This window comes from Acomys minous (genome assembly GCF_964271855.1).
Source record: "Acomys minous genome assembly, chromosome: 4".
NCBI lineage: Eukaryota > Metazoa > Chordata > Mammalia > Rodentia > Muridae > Acomys > Acomys minous.
The window spans coordinates 13,381,438-13,400,170 of NC_140486.1; the positions used below are offsets into that span (position 1 = coordinate 13,381,438).

Genomic DNA, 18,733 nt, shown 5'->3' on the forward strand with positions numbered 1-18,733 from the left:
CCCTATGGACCAAGCATTCAAACATGAGTCTATTCAAACCACCACAGGTATGTATCTAAAATGGTCGCTGTCACTTTCCTACCTCACTCCTCACAGTAGCCATGAAGTGGAATCAACCCCGGGGCCATGGATGAGCGAATGAACAAGGAAATGTGCTACACACACACAATGGAATATTACTCAACTGTAAACAATTCTGCCATTTATAGCAACTTGGATGGATGATGGAAATAAGCCAGGCGCACAAAGACAAAGATGGAATGCTCTTGCTTACATGTAGATGTACAGCCCTGATCCATCTCAGAGAAGAGAGAGTAGAGAACGCCGGTTACCAGAGCCCAGCAAGGGTGCCTGGGAGGAGGATGGTTGGTGGTAATATGGGGTGAATAACTTTTAGCACAGGAGAACTATGGTTGGCACTGGTCAAGTGAATATTTTGTAACAGCTTGCAGCAAGGATTTGTGAATGCTCCCAGAACAAATAACAAATGTCCAAGGTGACAGATATGATACTACCCTGATCTGACTCCACACATGAGCACTTGTATTAAAATGTAAATTTGTACTACTGTGTCAAGTAAAAAAAAACAAAAAACAAATAAAAGGGCTAGCACCTGTTTCACTACTCATTTACTTACCTTGGACTTCAACTTTGTTTAATACATTTAACCAACTCAATGAAGGAGACAGAGGCAAAGCCATGGGGAGGATGGCAGGATGCTCAACTGTAGCCTGTCCTCTTTTTCTGGACAGAAGACCCCAGCCTGTCCCTACTCCCCTGGATTCGTGTCCTTCCCAGCAGAGTCCACAGCTGCCTGAGAAGTCACACTGCTCCTTCTGTCTCGTACACACAGTCCAGAATGGCTGGCTACTCCTCATGATGCATTACAGTGTCTGCAGAGCCTGGGCCACACTCTCTGGGGGCCAATGGACACTCTTTCCCCTTCACTCTATAGAGTGGGGCAGTGGCTGGGAGCTTGGGTGGCACTCCCAGCAGAACTCTGCAGGGCTTGGCCATAGGCTGTGAAAATGAAGATGATACGAGCATACCCTGAAGGACACAGGAAACCCAGGTCCAGTGTCAGTGGTGGACAGGCCTGCGGGCTTCAGCTGGAGCCTTGCCAGCTGCTCCTGGACCTCCAGGTTGATGCTCCGGGCAAAGCAGGCCACTGGTGGTGATGACCCTGCAGCTTCTGTGGTTTTGCTTCATTCATTCCCTCAGGCTTTTCTGAGATTTTGAGTTCTTCATATTAAATCAGTATCTACTGAAATCAGGGGTTTTGTTTCTGGCAGGTTTGGTAGAGAAAAATAGAAGCTACTCATGTGCATATGACTTCGTGAGAGGCACAGGACAGGGAAGCGGCAACACGGTGACCACAGCACTGAAGTGCTCCAGAGTTCTCTGTGAACTGCTGCAAACATCAGCACCTCTGGGGCCATTGCCAGCCTCAGCCACCTACTGCAATGCCAGGGCACGGTGTCCTGCTCATGGGGCAGCTGAGCGTTTAGTGGAAGCACCGAGAGGGCCTGGGTCGGTCTGCAGGTTACGGAGGGACACTGCAGCCCCAGGTTTTCCTCCTCTGTTCCCTGGCTCTGAATGAGGCACAAAATTTTGTTTTGTCACAAGCTTCTGTTATAACATGCTGCCTCATTACTAGCACAAAGAAATAGAGCCAACTGATGCACAGGCTGAAACTACCACAACAAACCTCTCTTTGTCAGTTGATCACTTCAGGTGTTTTGTTACAGTAATAAGAAGCTGACTAACAGATGGTGGAGACAGAGGGGGCTGTCTCTGCAGCCTTTTTCTGTCCTTCAACTCTCCAGGGACAGCGGCAGACTTGTGGGAGGAGAGGACTCTGGGAAATACATGCTCTTGGCTCTCTGCTGTAGCCCAGAGGAGGCTGGGGATGCAGATGAGAAGGGAGGCTGGGATGCAGATGAGAAGGGAGGCTGGGATGCAGATGAGAAGGGAGGCTGGGATACAGATGAGAAGGGAGGCTGGGATGCAGATGAGAAGGGAGGCTGGGATGCAGATGAGAAGGGAGGCTGGGATGCAGATGAGAAGGGAGGCTGGGGATGCAGATGAGAAGGGAGGCTGGGGATGCAGATGAGAAGGGAGGCTGGGGATGCAGATGAGAAGGGAGGCTGGGGATGCAGATGAGAAGGGAGGCTGGGGATGCAGATGAGAAGGGAGGCTGGGGATGCAGATGAGAAGGGAGGCTGGGATGCAGATGAGAAGGGAGGCTGGGATGCAGATGAGAAGGGAGGCTGGGATACAGATGAGAAGGGAGGCTGGGGATGCAGATGAGAAGGGAGGCTGGGGATGCAGATGAGAAGGGAGGCTGGGGATACAGATGAGAAGGGAGGCTGGGGATGCAGATGAGAAGGGAGGCTGGGGATGCAGATGAGAAGGGAGGCTGGGATACAGATGAGAAGGGAGGCTGGGATGCAGATGAGAAGGGAGGCTGGGATGCAGATGAGAAGGGAGGCTGGGATACAGATGAGAAGGGAGGCTGGGATGCAGATGAGAAGGGAGGCTGGGGATGCAGATGAGAAGGGAGGCTGGGGATGCAGATGAGAAGGGAGGCTGGGGATGCAGATGAGAAGGGAGGCTGGGGATGCAGATGAGAAGGGAGGCTGGGATGCAGATGAGAAGGGAGGCTGGGGATGCAGAACTGAAAACGCCTTCCTCATAATTGTTTACATGAAACCATTGGTGACCGGAGGGCAAGAGTTTTGTTTAATTTCTACTCTCTTGAGCAACATTCTTCTTTGTTAAAAGCTACATATACTTTCAAGCAAATGTCTTGCTTCTAGCTTGTAGATCCTGTGTTCTCTGCTACCATACCCTGAGAAGTGGATTCTTTGTCTTCTTTGACATAAAATATCCTCACCATCAGGCAGTGGTTCTCGACATGTGGGTCATGACACTTTGGGGTGGTGATGGTGACAAACGACCCTTTCACAGGGGTCGCCTATGACCATCAAAACCCACAGATCTTTACATTATAATCCATAACAGTAGCACAGCTACAGTTAGCTATGAAGTAGCAATGAAAGTAATCTTGTGGCTCGGGGTCACCACAACATGAGGAACGGTTGTAGTAAAGGGCTGCAGCGTTAGGAAGGTTGGGAACCACTGCTCTAAGGGGTCAGTTCTGAGGCATGGACTTTCAGCTGTGAGTTCACTTCAAGGGAGTGCCTCTGCCATACAAATGTAAAATGTTTTCTTAAAATGCAGCATTAGCCCCCTTTCCACCAAGTGTTTTTCTTTCTATTCCCTATGAAGGCATACAGTCAGCAGTGTATGGGTTGTGAGCAAGGACTCTGGAGCCAGCCTGCCTGGGCCTGAAGCGGCTCAACCACTTTCTAGCTGTAATGCTCTGGGTAAATGAATCTCTCTATACTGGTGTCTACACCGGATGGTTTCAGCGGCTAACACCAGTTACTTGAGAGGGTCCTGAATTGGTACACTCAGATGCTGAAGCCCTGGCATGACACTGGGAGGTACTCACAAGCATTGGGCACCGCCACCGTTCTTAGCCTTTGGTGATATCTGTATGATGCAATTTGTTTGACTGGATTACAAATATACTTGTTAACAGTGTGAGCTGCCATGGGATGTGCAGTGGTCACTCATGGGATGCACGGTGATGTCAAAGGATATTCAGCTGCTCTCTTCTGAACTGCGCTTTTGGTGTCAGGACAGAGCAGAAGGAATGTTTAGCCTCTCTGACAAATGAGAACTGGTAAGCAGTATGATTCTGAGTGATGCCTGCTAGACGCCGCGATGTGCATCACATGACCAACAGCTTTAGTGGCTTACCTTTAGTCTGTCTTTAGGCAGTGCTATGTGCGTCACATGACCAACAGCTTTAGTGGCTTACCTTTAGTCTGTCTTTAGGCAGTGCTATGTGCGTCACATGACCAACAGCTTTAGTGGCTTACCTTTAGTCTGTCTTTAGGCAGCGCCACGACCCCCTGCTTAATGATTTCCAAGACTCTTTCCACTGACAGTTCAGCCCCAGCTTGCAGCAACCTTGAGCTAAAGAAGGAGATCACCTGTAGTGACAGAACCGTTAAAAAAGAGTTACTTAATTTCGTTTTATGTGTTTTGCCTGCATGTTATGTATGTGCACTCCATGTGTTCCTGGCGTCCACGGACGTCGGAAGAGGGCATCGGATCCTCAGGAACTAGAGTGACAGTGTTGGGAACTCAATCTAGGCCTCTGCGCTCTTAACCTTTGAGTCATCTTTCCAGCCCGGAAGTTACTGTTTATCAATAATTCTTTTTTATAGTCCTCCTGCCTCCACTTCCCAAGGAGCAGAGCGTATGGGTGTGTGGCAACAAAGGCACACGTTTGACCACGCAGATGTTTGAAATGTATTTTCAGTCTACCCCTTCTCATCTGAAGTCAAACCTTCCTACTTCCACTTAAAAAAAACTATGTATAGTATTCTCCTACAAGTATTCCTGCACACCAGAAGAGGGCACCAGATCTCATTATAGATGATTGTGAGCCACCATGTGGGTGCTGAGAATTGAACTCTGGACCTCTGGAAGAGCAGCCAGTGCTCTTCACCTCTGAGCCATCTCTCCAGCTCTCACTACTTCTACTCTTAAAGGGACCCAGGCTCTGCTTTATCTGACCCCCTAGGTATTGACCTCTCTCTACAGGTGTGAGTGTCAACATCAGGGTGGGTATTTATGCTGCGAGTGAAGAGCCTTGGTCCTGCCACCTCCGTGTTGCCCCGTCTTCTATTTGCCCTTCATTATAGGGCAGTGCTGAGCAGAGGTGGGAAGGGAAAGCAGACTCCTCAGTGTGTCAGTTTCCAAGCTTAGTAAGTGAAGAAGTCATACAGGACAAGGATCTTAAGCTAGTGGCTAAAGTGCTATTTGGGGATTATGTATGATTTTTAACTCATCTGCAGCAATCTTAGTCCCGATCACCAGGGATGCCAACAGCTAGCTTCTGTCTGATGTCACCATTCAGCTTGAGCTGTGCAGTAAAATGCACACAAAGTCGCAATCCAGGCCACTGAACATTCGTATTTGGAAATCAAAAGCTGTAGGGTGAGGTCTCATACTGGGCAGACTCTGCCTTGTAAGTGTTCAGTTCCTAGAACTCACTCAAGAGTCCAGGTGAAGTAGCCTGTGCTCACAATCCCACTGACAGGGACACAGAGGCAAGAGGGCTGCTGGTGCTTGTTGGCCAGCCCGCCTACCCTACATGGTGAGTTCCAGGTCATGGAGAGACCCTTATCTCAGAAAAAACAATGCACGGAGGTTCATTCTTGGTCTCCACACACATGTACCTGCACACAGAAACACAAACACACAACCCAAGACCAACTGAAAGTGGAGCTGGAGAGCAGCTTAGGGCTGGATCCTAGGCAGCTTGTGTGAAGTCCGGGGTTCAAGCCTGGGTTCCGCAGAACCCGCCAAGCCAGCCACAAGGAACACTGCTGCCGTCGCTTTACAGCAAAGTATTATTAAAACCACAGTATTACAGATCAGGCTGCTGACCCTTTTAACTCAGACATGTAAAACGACCTGAATTTGCTCTCTGAGACCCACATGGTAGAAGGAGAAAACCAGTTCCCTGAGCTGCCATCTGATCACCATGTATGTGCTCCCCCAAAATAAGTGTAAAAAGAAAAACTTAAAACTTTCCCTTTCCTGTTTTTCTTTTCTACATGGCTTCTATTTCATATGTAAAATAGGTACACAAAATTCTGAAAATGTTTACATATTTTCTTTGAAATATCTCTCTTAAATATTTCATTCTTGAAGAGTTTTAGCATTTTTCTTAACACTTTTAGTAGACAGTTAACCATGTTGTGCAAATGCCACAGGGATGTATTCACACTGGGGGAAAAAAAAAGACACCACTCTGGGGCCAGCAGCAGTGCGCACCTCTCAACTTGGGCAAGGAGTGACCACAAGGCAGCCAAGCTACTTTTCAAATTGCTTATGTTGCCCACAACAGGTTGGTTTTTCACTATGTGTTAAGCACAATTCTAGGTTTTGGGGGGATTTTGGGATTAAGGCTCTGTTCACAGTGTCCAAGGCACACAAAAGGATTTTATTATATAGGGAACAAAGAGCTGAAGACAGGCACATCACAAAGAGCAAACACATTACCAAAGGCCTATTAAAATCTTACTTGAAATTATACAACAGGGCTGGTGAGATGACTAAGCTAGTAAAGGGACTTAGTGTGCAAGCCTGGTGTCTAGAGTTCAATCCCAGGATGCACCTATAAGTGTGACACGTGCCCATACTACAACAGTAGTACATTAAAAATAAGCAAAATATGCAACAAAGGTACACAAAATGGTTAAAAATTGGCAGTTTCTTGTGATTTAACCTAATATTCATGCATAAATTAATTTCTTTGACCAAAAATACTTAAAGAGTAGAAACATGTGTTAAAAACATTCTTAGAAATGACAAACAAAGCAAAGCAAAGCAAAACAAAACCCCAATGAACTAGTTTATGCCTACAACTCGGAATGGATGCTGGAGGCTTATATTTTTCGAATATTCACTAAAGTTGTCATTTTGCTATTGGAAGATATTCAGCATACAGTATAGATACAGCAAACACACATGAAATGGCTTTCAAATATATCAGATTGTTAGAAGCAGCCACGAAGTCTGATGAAATACCAATCTTGGGCCTGGTCAGAGACCCTCCCACTCATGTCCCAGCTGCTTCTGACAGCCAGATCCTAGGCCAGAGGCTTTCAAACTTTTCTGACTGAATATGCCTACAAGGTTTTTTTTAAAAAAAGTATGTACTCAGATATGTTCTATTTATTTATAAATCACATAATATTTTATAGCATTTGCTAAGGAGACATTTCTTTTAAAAGCTCTGTGTGACGTGTTTTGCTTGCATGTATGCACGTGTACCGTACACATGCCTGATGCCCTGGGAGGACAGAAGAAGGTAACAGACTCCCTGGAGCTGCAGCTGCAGACGGCTGGGAGCGAGCAGTGCTGGGACCTGAACGCTGGCCTTCTGGAAGAGCAGCCAGGGCTCTCGGCCACTGAGCCGTTCTCCAGTCCAGCATAATGCTTTTTACATCATAAAGTGAATATAAGAAGACATGAATGGGACGCCGAGACGGCCCAGTGGATAACCGCACTTGCGGCTGAGCCTGTGGCCCACTCTCTGGAAGCCGTATTATGGAGGGAGAGAGGTGACTCCCACAGGTTGCCAGTGGGTCAGAGGGTCTTCATGTATGCGCCATGGCGTGTCCACGTATGCTTCTTCAATGTAATGCAAAAGGAAATTAACAAGGGTGAGGGAAAGACAGAGTGAAGTAGATTTTTAAAGAATTAGTTGGTGATCCAAAACAATTTTGGTACTTCAACAACTCTTGCTAATCACAAAGGCTTTACATCAACAGTGAGCAAGACAGAATGCCTAGACAGACACACTTACTTTTTGTTCGCTTACTTTTTGGTGTTAATTTTAATTCATCCCTCCATCCATCCATCTATCATCTATCTTGTTTAGAGACAGGGTCTCTCCTAGATTCACTCATTCGTTCATTTATTTACTTAGAGATAGGGTCTCTCTCTAAACCTGGCTATCCTAGATTCACTTACTCATCCAAGCATCCACTCACCCATCTGTCCATCCATCCATTCATTCTTAAACAGGGGTTCTCTCTGTATAACCCTGACTGTCCTGGATTCATTCATTTATTTATTCATTCATTCATTCATAAGCAGGGTATCTCTACGTAGCCCTGGCTGTCCTGGGTTCATTCACTCATAGACAGAGCTTCTTTCTATAGCCCCGGCTGTCCTACATTCATTCACTTATTCACTCACTCACTCACTCACTCATCCATCCATCCATTCATTTATAGGCAGGTTGTCTGTCTGTCTGTCTGTCTAAAAGCAGGGCCTCTCTATTCAGCCTCAGCAGTCCTGGATTTATTTAGTCACCACCTTTTTATTTATTTATAGGCAGGGGTCTCTCTATATAGTCCTAGCTGTCCTGGATTTATTTATTCATTCACTCATTTATTTATTTATGGATCCATCCGTCCATCCATCTATAGGCAGGGATTTCTCTATATAGTTTTGGCTGTCCTGGAACTATGTAGACCAGGCTGGCCTCAGCAATCTGCCCGCCTCTGCCTCCTGAGTGCTGGGATTACAGGTGTGTGCTGCCACAGCCAGCAGACGCATCACTTACTCCAGAGCACCAAACAGAAACCTTCCCAGTCATGTTGATGACTCACTTTTTGTGAGGCTGCGTGGGATGAGGTGACACCTGCTCTTGGAGAAGGGGACAGCAGTTTTGCATTGTCCTTTGTCACATGTGCTTATTGTATTTCTTTCAACCTGAGGGATAAATATTTTTCAAAGATTTCTTTAATTGAATCCAGACCCTATAGGAACACAGTTTGTTTTTCTTCCTTCCTTCCCTCCTTTCCTCCTTGTTTTGTGGTGGAATCGAGGCTTTGCATATTCTAGTCACCAGGTCTACCACTCAGGGACGTCACTGGCCACAAGACCAGTAAGACACAATGTAACACCGAATATGGGAGCACAAGGGGCGTGCACTGCCAAGCTCTGTATATTGAGGGTTTCCTTTCTCCCTCAGGGCACCTGGAGCTTTGCTGGTCACCCCTGGCACACTGTAAAGAGCCAGTACTATCAAAGAAGCGCTCTATCACCAAGTCACAATTCCAGCCCATTGTCAATACCACCAGGAAAATGAAATCTCTTTATTTTTAGGAGAACAAATGAAGCTCTAATATGCCCTTCCCATGATATTAAGGAATACTGGATACAACTTGTGGGGGAATGTTGATCCACTAAAGCATTCTTGTGACACCAGGAGAATGGCAGGGTGGCCATGTGGCTTCAGTTCTAAGTAAATTTCATTGATTTACTTATCTATTATTTATTTATTTATTTATTTGAGACAGGGTTTCTCTGTGTAACACTGGCTGTCCTAGAACTCACACTGTAGACCAGGCTTGTCTTGAACTTAGAGACCCACCTCGCTCTACCTACCTGCTGGGATTACAGGCTTGTGCCACCACCACCCATTTATTTATTTACTTTTTTGAAACTGTGTTTCCTTTGTATGTTTAAGGTTGACATTCTAATGTCTTTGTATTCAGAATGTCACTATTTTAGGAAACGATAGAATACCACTTCTAGGAGAGAAGTGCACTTTCTGTGTCAGGAGAGAAGGAAGCAAAGGGCCACCGGATCTACCCCAGCGTGCACACTATCTCTACTGTTTATTTAGTATCCACGGTGACTCTATGAGGCTGAGGAAGTCTTTTCCTACAGGTGAGTAAATGAGATGAGAGACGCATGCGTGGATGAGAGTATCAAGTGCAGCTGGAACCAGATGGCCTTCTAGTTTCAGTAAGTCTGCACTGACTCTCAGGTGAGCAATGGAGCCCTGGCTTGGGTGCCTACAGTCCCTGCTTTCCTGCTAGAGAATCAAACATATGTCAGGCAAGTGCTCTACCACCAAGTATGTTTTCAAGACAAAACAATTCAACCAACCAACCAAAAACTAGGGTCTCATTATGCAGGCTCATATTGGCCTAGAACGTGGCAATCTTCTTGCCTCAGCTTTCTTTTCTTTTATAAACTAAAAGTTATTTGCCTCCACCCCCGCCAGACTAGCCCTCTTTGTGTGGGGGCACACATGCTATGATGCATGTGGACAACTCTGTAGAGTTTGTGGGTTCTAGAAAACAAACTCGAGCCTCCAGGCTTTTGTGGAAAATGTCTTTGCTTGCTGAGGCACCTTGCAGGCCCCTGTGTCAGCTTCTGAGTGTGCGCTTACAACTGTGTGTGGTATACCCAGATAAGCTTAGTTTAAAACAGGAAATACTAGAGATGAAAGACATAATGTAGATTGTTAAGCCAAACATTTTAGACAGAATCAGAATTCAATACTAGCAAAGATTGTAAAAAATTTTTTTAGAAGATATGAAATTGTACTTTCTCCTAGATGTTTAGGACTTTGCTTGCATTAATAACTTCAGTGATAACATGGTTCGTATTAACTCAGAACTAAAAAATCATATCCAACCACCTGCTGTGAAAGTGCCATTTCGTCACAAATTTATAGCTATGAGTAGCTTTCCCAGGGCAGGTGAGGATAAAGGGGGCCAGTATGTGCTAGCTGGGCAAACGTTCTTGCTTGCAAAATAGCTACTCTCCCAGGAATCAGAAGAGAAGTGCTAGGGTTTTTAAAATTTTTTAATTATGTGTATGTGACTGTATGTGCAGTCAGCGTGTCTGTCTCTCCCCACTCTCACTCAACAATCTTTGTGTGGTGGTTTAAATGGGATCGGCCTCCATAGAAAACCTGCGCTTGACTGCGTGGCCTTTGTGTGTCACTGTGGGGGCAGGTTTTCAGGTCTCATGTATGCTAAAGCTAGACCCAGTGTGGCAGTCTCCTTCTGTGCCTGTGGATCAAAACGCAGACCACCCCCAGCACCATGTCTGCCTGCACGCTGCCATGACAGTAATGGACTAACTCTCTGAACTGTAAGCCAGCCCCAGTTAAATGTTTTTCTTTATAGAGATGCTGAAGTCATGGTGTCTTGAAGGAGAGATAAACATGTCTTTTGTTTAGATCACAAGTGAGGGATGAGAAAAAGACTTGTGAGAGAGCAGGTGATGTTTATTCCCTTAGAAGTCGAACCACCATGTGGGGGAGACTGGTTATTAACCAGCTGAAAGACATCCTTGAACAAATTCTGAGAGGAGGTATAAATGTGAGCCAAAAATAAGAGGCGGGGCCTTTTGAGACTTGGGATAGTTTAGCTGTTCATCGCTCCACTTCAAGACGCTCCTAGAGAGAACCGCCCGAGGGAAGGTTTCAGTGCTCCGGGCTCCAGCTGAGGTTCTGGGTTCTGGTTGCTCCAGATTCCAGCAGAAGAAATCCTGCTGACTATGCCAGGAGAAATGTTCCTTGGAACTGATATCCTTATGGTTTCATTATTGTATTCTTTAATCTCCTTTTCCTATTGTTTAGGTTAGTTGGGTTATAAGTGAGGTACTCTTGGTTAAAAAGTTTGTAATAAAATATATTTGCTAAGAAAATTGAGCCTACAGTGTCTCTTCACAGCAAAAGAAACTCTAACTAAGATACTCTGCTAGTATTGAATTCTGATTTTTTGTCTGAAATTTTTACTCAACAACTTTCATTACATCTTTCATTTTGAGTATTTCCTATTTTAAAAACTAAGCTCATCTGGGCTTAGTATGTGCGTATGAAAGAGGCCAAGGCTCTGGAGCTGTAGTTATAGGCAGCTGTGAGCTGTATCAGTGCTGGGAACAGAACTTGGGTCTTCTAGAAAAAGCAGTGTGCACTTTTAATCACTGCGCACTGAGACAGGGTATCACTCTGTAGCCCTGGCCGTCCTGGAACGTACCATGGACACCAGGCTGGCCTTGCAGTCACAGAGATGCACCTGCCTCTGCCTCCTGAATAATAATCATGTTTTAGGGGTTGTCAGTGACATGGACTCTGTTGCCTGCTTTTGGATCACTTTCCCCTAGCTGAGCTGCCTTGTTGGGCCTCAGTGGGAGAGGATGCGCTTAGTCCTGATGCTGGGGTGGGTTGGTAAGTAGGGGCTCCCTTTTTCTGAGGAGAAGGGGAAGAGGAAGAGGGTCAGATGGAGCGACCAGGATGAGAGGAAGAAGCAGGGCTGTGATAGTGATGTAAAGTGAATTAAAACAAAAAAAATATGTTTTAGAAAGTAAAATATGTACGTATTTCCTTATGATCTGTTTTGGTTTTCCCTCCAGCTTTCTTTGTGAGGAGAGGGTGTGGTGGGGGGAAGGTCAGGCTTGGCTGGCTGGCCGGCCTGCTTCTGCCTCCTGAGTGCTGGCATTAAAGGCACACACTTTTGTTTTACTCAACATGTATTTTGATAACCTACTCAATAGAAGATTTTTATTTTCTGCTGAGAAGTTGAGATACGACTGTAGTTCCTAAACCTGCAAAGATTTACTATTTGGCTACTTACCGAACAATTTGGTAATTCATTCTTTAGAAAACCCATTATTTTTATTTTTATTTTTAAAAGGTTTATTTATAGCCGGGCATGGTGGCGCACGCCTTTAATCCCAGCACTCAGGAGGCAGAGGCAGGTGGATCGCTGTGAGTTCGAGGCCAGCCTGGACTACAAAGTGAGTCCAAGACAGTCAAGGCTACACAGAGAAACCCTGTCTCGAAAACCAAAAAAATAAATAAATAAAATAAATAAAAATAAAATAAATAAATAAATAAATAAAAGGTTTATTTATTATTTGTACAGCATTCTGCCCACATGTGTGTCTGCAGGCCAGAAGAGGGCACCAGATCTCATTATAAATGGCTGTGAGCCACCATGTGGTTTCTGGGAATTGAACTCAGGACTTTTGGAAGAACAGACAGTGTTCTTAACCTCTAAGCCTACTCTCCAGCTCAGAAAACCCATTATTATTGTTTGTTTTGTTTTTGAGGCAGGGTTTTACCATTTAGTCTTGGCTGGTCTAGAATCCAGAGAGATCTCCCTGCCTCTGCCTTCCATGTGTTAGGATTAAAGGTGCAAATCACAGTGCTTGGCCGGAAGCCAATTAGACAGTGGGTCACATAATAAAAAGCCTTTTATACTTTCTTTAACTTAGGCCACATTGGGAAGTCATTTTTTGATCTGTGTCATTTTGTGTGTGAAGGCAACAGTCAATGTCTGGCACCTTCCTCAATTGTTTTCTTCCTTACTTTTTGAGTCAGGGTCTCTCACTGAAGTTGGAACTTGCTAGTTAAAGCCAGATTGACTGGCCAGACAGCCCCATGGATCCTCCTGCCTCTGAACTGTGCTGGGATTCAGGTTCATGACACCACATCTGGCTTTATGGGCACTAGGGAATCAAATTCAGGTCCAACACTGTCACCCCCTGCCACCCCCACTTAGGAACTCTTGCCTTCTTTTTGTAGTTTTTGTCACGTATAGTGTTTCTGTTCGTGTAAGCTCCTTTAGGATTTTTTGCAGTGTGCTGTTAGTCGCAGCGGGCTTTCTGTCTGCAAACATCCCCATTATGTCTCTCAATTCCACACATCGTCTCTGGAGTTTAGAGTCTAGGTTACCAAGATTTCCCCATCTCGTTTTGTTTATTTGTTTGTTTCGTTTTTGTTTTTCAGACAGGGTTTCTTTGTGTAGCCTTGGCTGTCCTGGACTTGCTTTGTAGACAATGCTGGCCTGGAACTCACAGTGATCCATCTGCCTCTGCCTCCTGAGTGCTGGGATTAAAGGCGTGCACGACCATGCCTAGCTCTCCCTATCTCATTTTACAGCATCACTCACTGGTTTATGTACAATTTTTGACAAGGAGGCTCTTGCTAAAATCTGCATTTAAGTCTGTATTTCCTCATTACATATATTATATTTTAGGTATTTAAATAGTGTGTGGGTATAAATGGACTTATTCTGCCTGGAGTTCTCTTAGATCTGTGCTTTGACACCTTTTTATTTCTTTAGGCCTGTTCTTTCTCTTTCTTTCTGACACTCCAATCACACGGATGTTGGACCATCTGATGTCATCTTACAGTACTTGGATATTCCATTCTCATTTCCACATTTTTCCTTCTGTGATTGTTAGCAATATTTCTAGTGGTCTATCTTTAAAAATCATATCCCCAGCCCCTTGGCTACACCCAGGCCTACTGATGAGCCAGTCTTGACAGGTTTTTTGTTTTTTGTTTTGTTTTTTTTTTTGCCATAGCATTTCAATTTGATTTTTTTTCCCTTGTAGTGTCCATCTCTGGGACTCTCTAGCTGTTTATAGATGTTGTCACTTTATTCTATCAGGTCAGGAGTTGGTAAACTTTTTCTATAAAGGACAAGTTAGAAAGGATTACAAGCTCTGAGTCACAATATAGGCTCTATTATATATTCTTCTTTTTCAAACTGTAGACGATGATGTTCTCAGTTCAGTGGCTGTACAAGCCATGCCTCAGTCTGGATTTGGCTGGTGGGGGTGGGGTGGGGGTCATGCTTTGTTGACAGTCACCCTAGACATTTTAATAATATTAATCATAATTTAAGTGCTTGGCTGAAAGTTATAGCATCCGAATCATCATTGAGCCTATTCCATGTCTGGTTGAGTCCTGGACACCATGTGGCGAACTACAGTGACTGAGGTGGCCTTGATGCTGGACCTGATTCGAGGATGAACTAACTGACTCAGAAGGTAAACTGTATTTGAGACTTTTGTTGCTATGGCTCCTAGCAGTGCACCACAGCATCTAATGAGCCTTCTCCTTTGGGGCTGTAGTCGTACATGCTTTTCAACAGTGATGCTCCACTTTCTGCTTTAGGCTATCCCTGTACATCTGGACTATGGAGCTTGGTCCTATTCATGCTGTTGATCCCTTCTCAGCAGTGGATGGCTGTTGCTTGTGACTCAGTACTTGCTAGGATAGAGGCAGAAGGCAGTGCACTCTGAGTTACCCTGGACCTGCTATTTTAAGTGTTTAAGGAGGCTGTATGTCTGGGTTCAGGTGTGACATTTTCCCTCAGCTTTCTTATTCCTTTTTTCCATGGCAGCCAAACAACCTAATGGTGAGTTCTGTGACAGACCGCTACCTCTAATGATATTTTTAGAGGCCAATGTGGTTTATTGACCCTCCCTTCCAAGTAGGTGTTCTTCCATGTTTCCTAGTAACCAATTGTCCTAAGGGCAACACGTGTGGTAACCTCAACAACTTTTACACCTAGTAGGGTCATGGGGACACATACTATTTCATGTCTTAAGCTCCTTGGGAAACTACCAGTCTCTCTGTAAAAAAAAATTCTCCATGTCTGGGTGTCCTAGGTATTTTGTCATGGTTTCTCAGGGTTCTCTTATCCTCAGGAAACATTTAAAGTCACACTTGACTTTTTTCATTCACTTGTGTGGTGGCGGCCTGGTCCTTCTGTGCTGTGCCACAGCGGATCTACCCCTGCGTCTCATGTAGGGAGTGGGCCCATCCCTTCTTGGGATCCAGGCATTCTGGTTGCCCTGTGACCTGAGCTCCTTGATATACAAAACACACACACACACACACACACACACACACAAACAAACAAAAAACAAGAACACCAACTGCCCTAAACAAAAGAAACACTCCTATGCCTTTGTGGTTTATATTTTCCTTTGTTGAGTAAAAATTCTTTCAATGTCCTAGGCAGAAATCCCTATCATGAAATTTATTTTTAGTAGTGAACTTATTGTGGTATAGTTTTGTCGTACAACAGAAGGCCTCTATTCATTTTAATTAAACAGTTGAACGAGCTCTGGCTATTACCTGGCCTCGCCCATCTTCTCAACATGTCTCCTCCCCCTCTTTCTCAAACAAGTCTCCCTTACTTCATCTTACCAGCTGCTCTCAGGCACAGCACTGTGTCCAGACAACAACCGGGCTCACAGCTTCCTCTTTTAGGTCTTGTCTCAATGCATCGCAGAAAGACCTGCTCTCTATAAATCTGCAATTTCCAACCTCCATTCCCTCCGCTCCTCGGTCCCCTTCCCTCCCCTTTCTCTCTTTAAGCAGCTGAATAGATACTGATAACATTTACTGTGATATGAAAGACTGAAGAGAAGAAAATCCTGCATTCACTTTTAGGAGAAAATAAAAGTTTCTGATTCAATGAGTTGGGTGTTTGTGGGACCGTCAAAGAAACAACTGAATGCACTGGTCTGAAGAGCAGGAAGGACAGAACTGGAAACAACGTGAACTGTAAACTCTGCTTCATCCAGAGGTTAACATGGCCTTTCAGTCATTTCCTGCCTCAGCTATTAGGAAGTCACTCTGTCTTCTGTGTTTGGTGTCCTAACTACTTGATTCTACTCCTTAATTCAGTCAGACGACCTGTCTTTTGTTCTGGACAGAAAGAATACGTACAGTGGGTAGTACAAGTCCCACTGAGAAGCATGCCCACCTCCTTCTGCAGATGTTAAAGGTGCTCAGAGATTAGTAGTCATTCCCATGCGAGCTAGTCAACGCTCCTGAACCTGACTGAAAAACACCAACTCTCAAATCTATCAGCTAAAGCTACCAGCAGATTCCTTGCCTCCTTCAGTAACAGTTTTCAACAGCCAAGGTCTGCTAAGCTCAACTTTTGGTACTTAGGGAGGATGAGAGGTAAATTACAAAAGAGCCAAGAGGAGATATGCTACTGATGAACCCTTATCAGAGTTCTTGTCACTATGTACCAAAGGATCTTCAATGTAATGGATTCCCCATGTACACAGTACTACTTTTGATTATAGTATTTAGCAAAGAGTTGTAGGTTAGAAACCTTATTCATTTTGAGTCTTACTTAGGTTTCTCCAAGTGATGTTGAAGACATGGGATTTAGGACAAGCAGGGCTGGATTCCAGTGGTAGAATAACTTATTAGCAAAGTGGCTCCCTCCAGCCACTTCTCCTCTCTCCAAGGACTGTCTCCTTTTGGAGGATGGAGGAGCCAGGGAGATTAGCATCGAACATCATTACCAAGGTGTGTTCAGGGTGTTTCAGAGCGCTCTGGCCGTTAATTTGATTTTGTGAACTGAAATGCAGTATACTGTCAAATCTAGACACTGTATACTTGCTGAATATAGATTAGGTGTCATGAAATGGCTCATTCCAACAACGACAGATAAGTAAGCACTGGACAGAAGGCCAGCTGCACACCCTGCGTTATCTCCATGCATGTGTTCTGCAGTCAAGGCTCACTTGCTCACTTCTACTCTGCTCTGCATCCTTTCTGAACACACTGAGTTAGAAACGGTTATAGCTTCAATCTGTAGGTGGATTATGTATGTCCCTAAGAAAGGTAAAACCCCTTAGGGCCTTTTCTTTTTCCATTTTGTCTAGTAGCCCAGGTTGGCCTAGAACTTGTGACCTTCTATTTCAGGCTCCTAAGTGCTGGGATCCCAGGCGGGAGCCACCAGGCCTAGGTCTCAGAGGCAATCTAAACACACCAGCAGCCTGGCTACCACAGCGTCTCTCATTTTGGGCACTACTGCCATACAGACTGATGGGACTCTGTAGGGTGTGAGCTTGAGGGAGAGAGGAAACAGTAAGAGCTTCCGGCTTGTGTGTATGGTTAGATCACATGGTTCTGGGGACTAAAGAGGCAAATCTAAGACAAATGGAAGAATCCTTGCTGCCTGGGTCAGGAGGGAGGCCGGGTGAGCAGGCATGGGCCTTATAACTAGAGTATCTGACCTTGACCTCTGGCTCTATCACTTTTTCTTGTATGGCTGTGAGCAAACTGATCTTTCTAAACCTGTTTCATTATCTGTATGTTGAGGATTAAACTGAATATATCTCAGAGGTTTATTTTGTAATGAAGACTAAGCTAAGATACATGAATGCTAGGCAAGCATGCAATAAAAGCAAAAATGAAGAAGAAAAGAAACAAATGGCTTAAACAGAAACTAAAACTAAAGCATCCAAAAGATGTGTCAGCCCACAAAGACCTACCAGCATCACACCTGGGCGCACAGGAGGCTCTGGCTCTGAGTTAGCTATCTGTTAGAAACACAAAGAAAACCTGGGCTACCACAATGGAAAGTACTGGGAATTAAACAGCTTCTCCCCCCAACCCCCAAAAAGGAAGAAAGGCAGAGACAGGAAGTGAAAGAAGAGCTGAGGGAGGAAGAAGATGGGAAGGCATGTGTGCTGGCTAATTTGATGTCAACTTGACACAAGCCAGAGTTATCTAAAAGGACAGAACCTTAATTGAGAAAATGCCATATGATCCAGCTATAGAGCATTTTCTTGATTAGTGATTAATGGAGGAGGGCCCAGCCTATTGTAGGCGGTGCCATCCTTGGGCTGGTGGCCCTGGGTGTGGTGGTGCACGCCTTTAATCCCAGCATTCGGGAGGCAGAGGCAGGTGGATGACTGTGAGTTTGAGGCCAACTTGGTCTACAAAGCAAGTCCAGGACAGCCAAGGCTACACAGAGAAACCCTGTCTCAAAAAAACAAAACAAAACAAAAACAAAACAAAAAACAAACAAAAAAAAGAAAGCAGGCTGAGCAAGCCATGAAGAGCAAGCCAGTAAGCAGCACCCTCCATGGCCTCTACCTCAGTTCCTGCCTCCAGGTTCCTGCTCTGTTTGAGTTCCTGTCCTGACTTCCTCTGATGATGAACAGTGATGTGGAAGTGTAAGCCAGATAAACCCTTTCTTCCCCAGCTTGCTTTGGTCATGGTGTTTCATCGCAGTGATAATAACCCTAACCAGGGCAGTATGGAAAAGGCAACTGGAGGGAAGCAAAAGCCAGGCTAGGGCAAGGACAGCCAGATGGGCACAGGCAGCGAATGGGATCACACAGAGGAGAGACATGGAGGCTGGCAAGGACTGTCATATTTAACCATTTTTATAAGGCAAAGATCTAAATAAACTTGGAAAACAAAGACTATTCTCTATCTTGGAGCTTGAAAAAGATATGGAAGAAAAGACGACTTCACCATTGAAATATCCATTCTTGGGTGATGCTTGTAGGCATACATCAAAGTGTTCCAAGCATAAAAGGCCACAATTGGCCTTCTATTGATTGAAAAGGATAAAAGGACAGAAGACAGCAAACCGACAGCACAGTCATGGAGGATCCTCTCTTCATGCAGGCAGGCCTTGAACTTGCCATCCTTCTGCCTAAGCCTCTTGAGAAGCTGTGACCACAAACTTGTGCCATCAGGCCCTTGCAG

At 45.0% G+C, this 18,733-nt stretch overlaps 1 protein-coding gene across 3 annotated transcripts in view; it reads right to left on the reverse strand.

Moving 5' to 3' along the window:
* Window positions 1-18,733, reverse strand: part of DYM (dymeclin) — a 272,781-nt gene that overhangs the window by 45,407 nt on the left and 208,641 nt on the right. For all 3 annotated transcript variants that reach the window (XM_084781008.1, XM_084781006.1, XM_084781007.1), the window contains one exon: window positions 3,951-4,064. In XM_084781008.1, coding sequence (XP_084637134.1) covers window positions 3,951-4,064 — 114 coding nt within the window. The remainder of the gene's footprint in view (window positions 1-3,950; window positions 4,065-18,733) is intronic.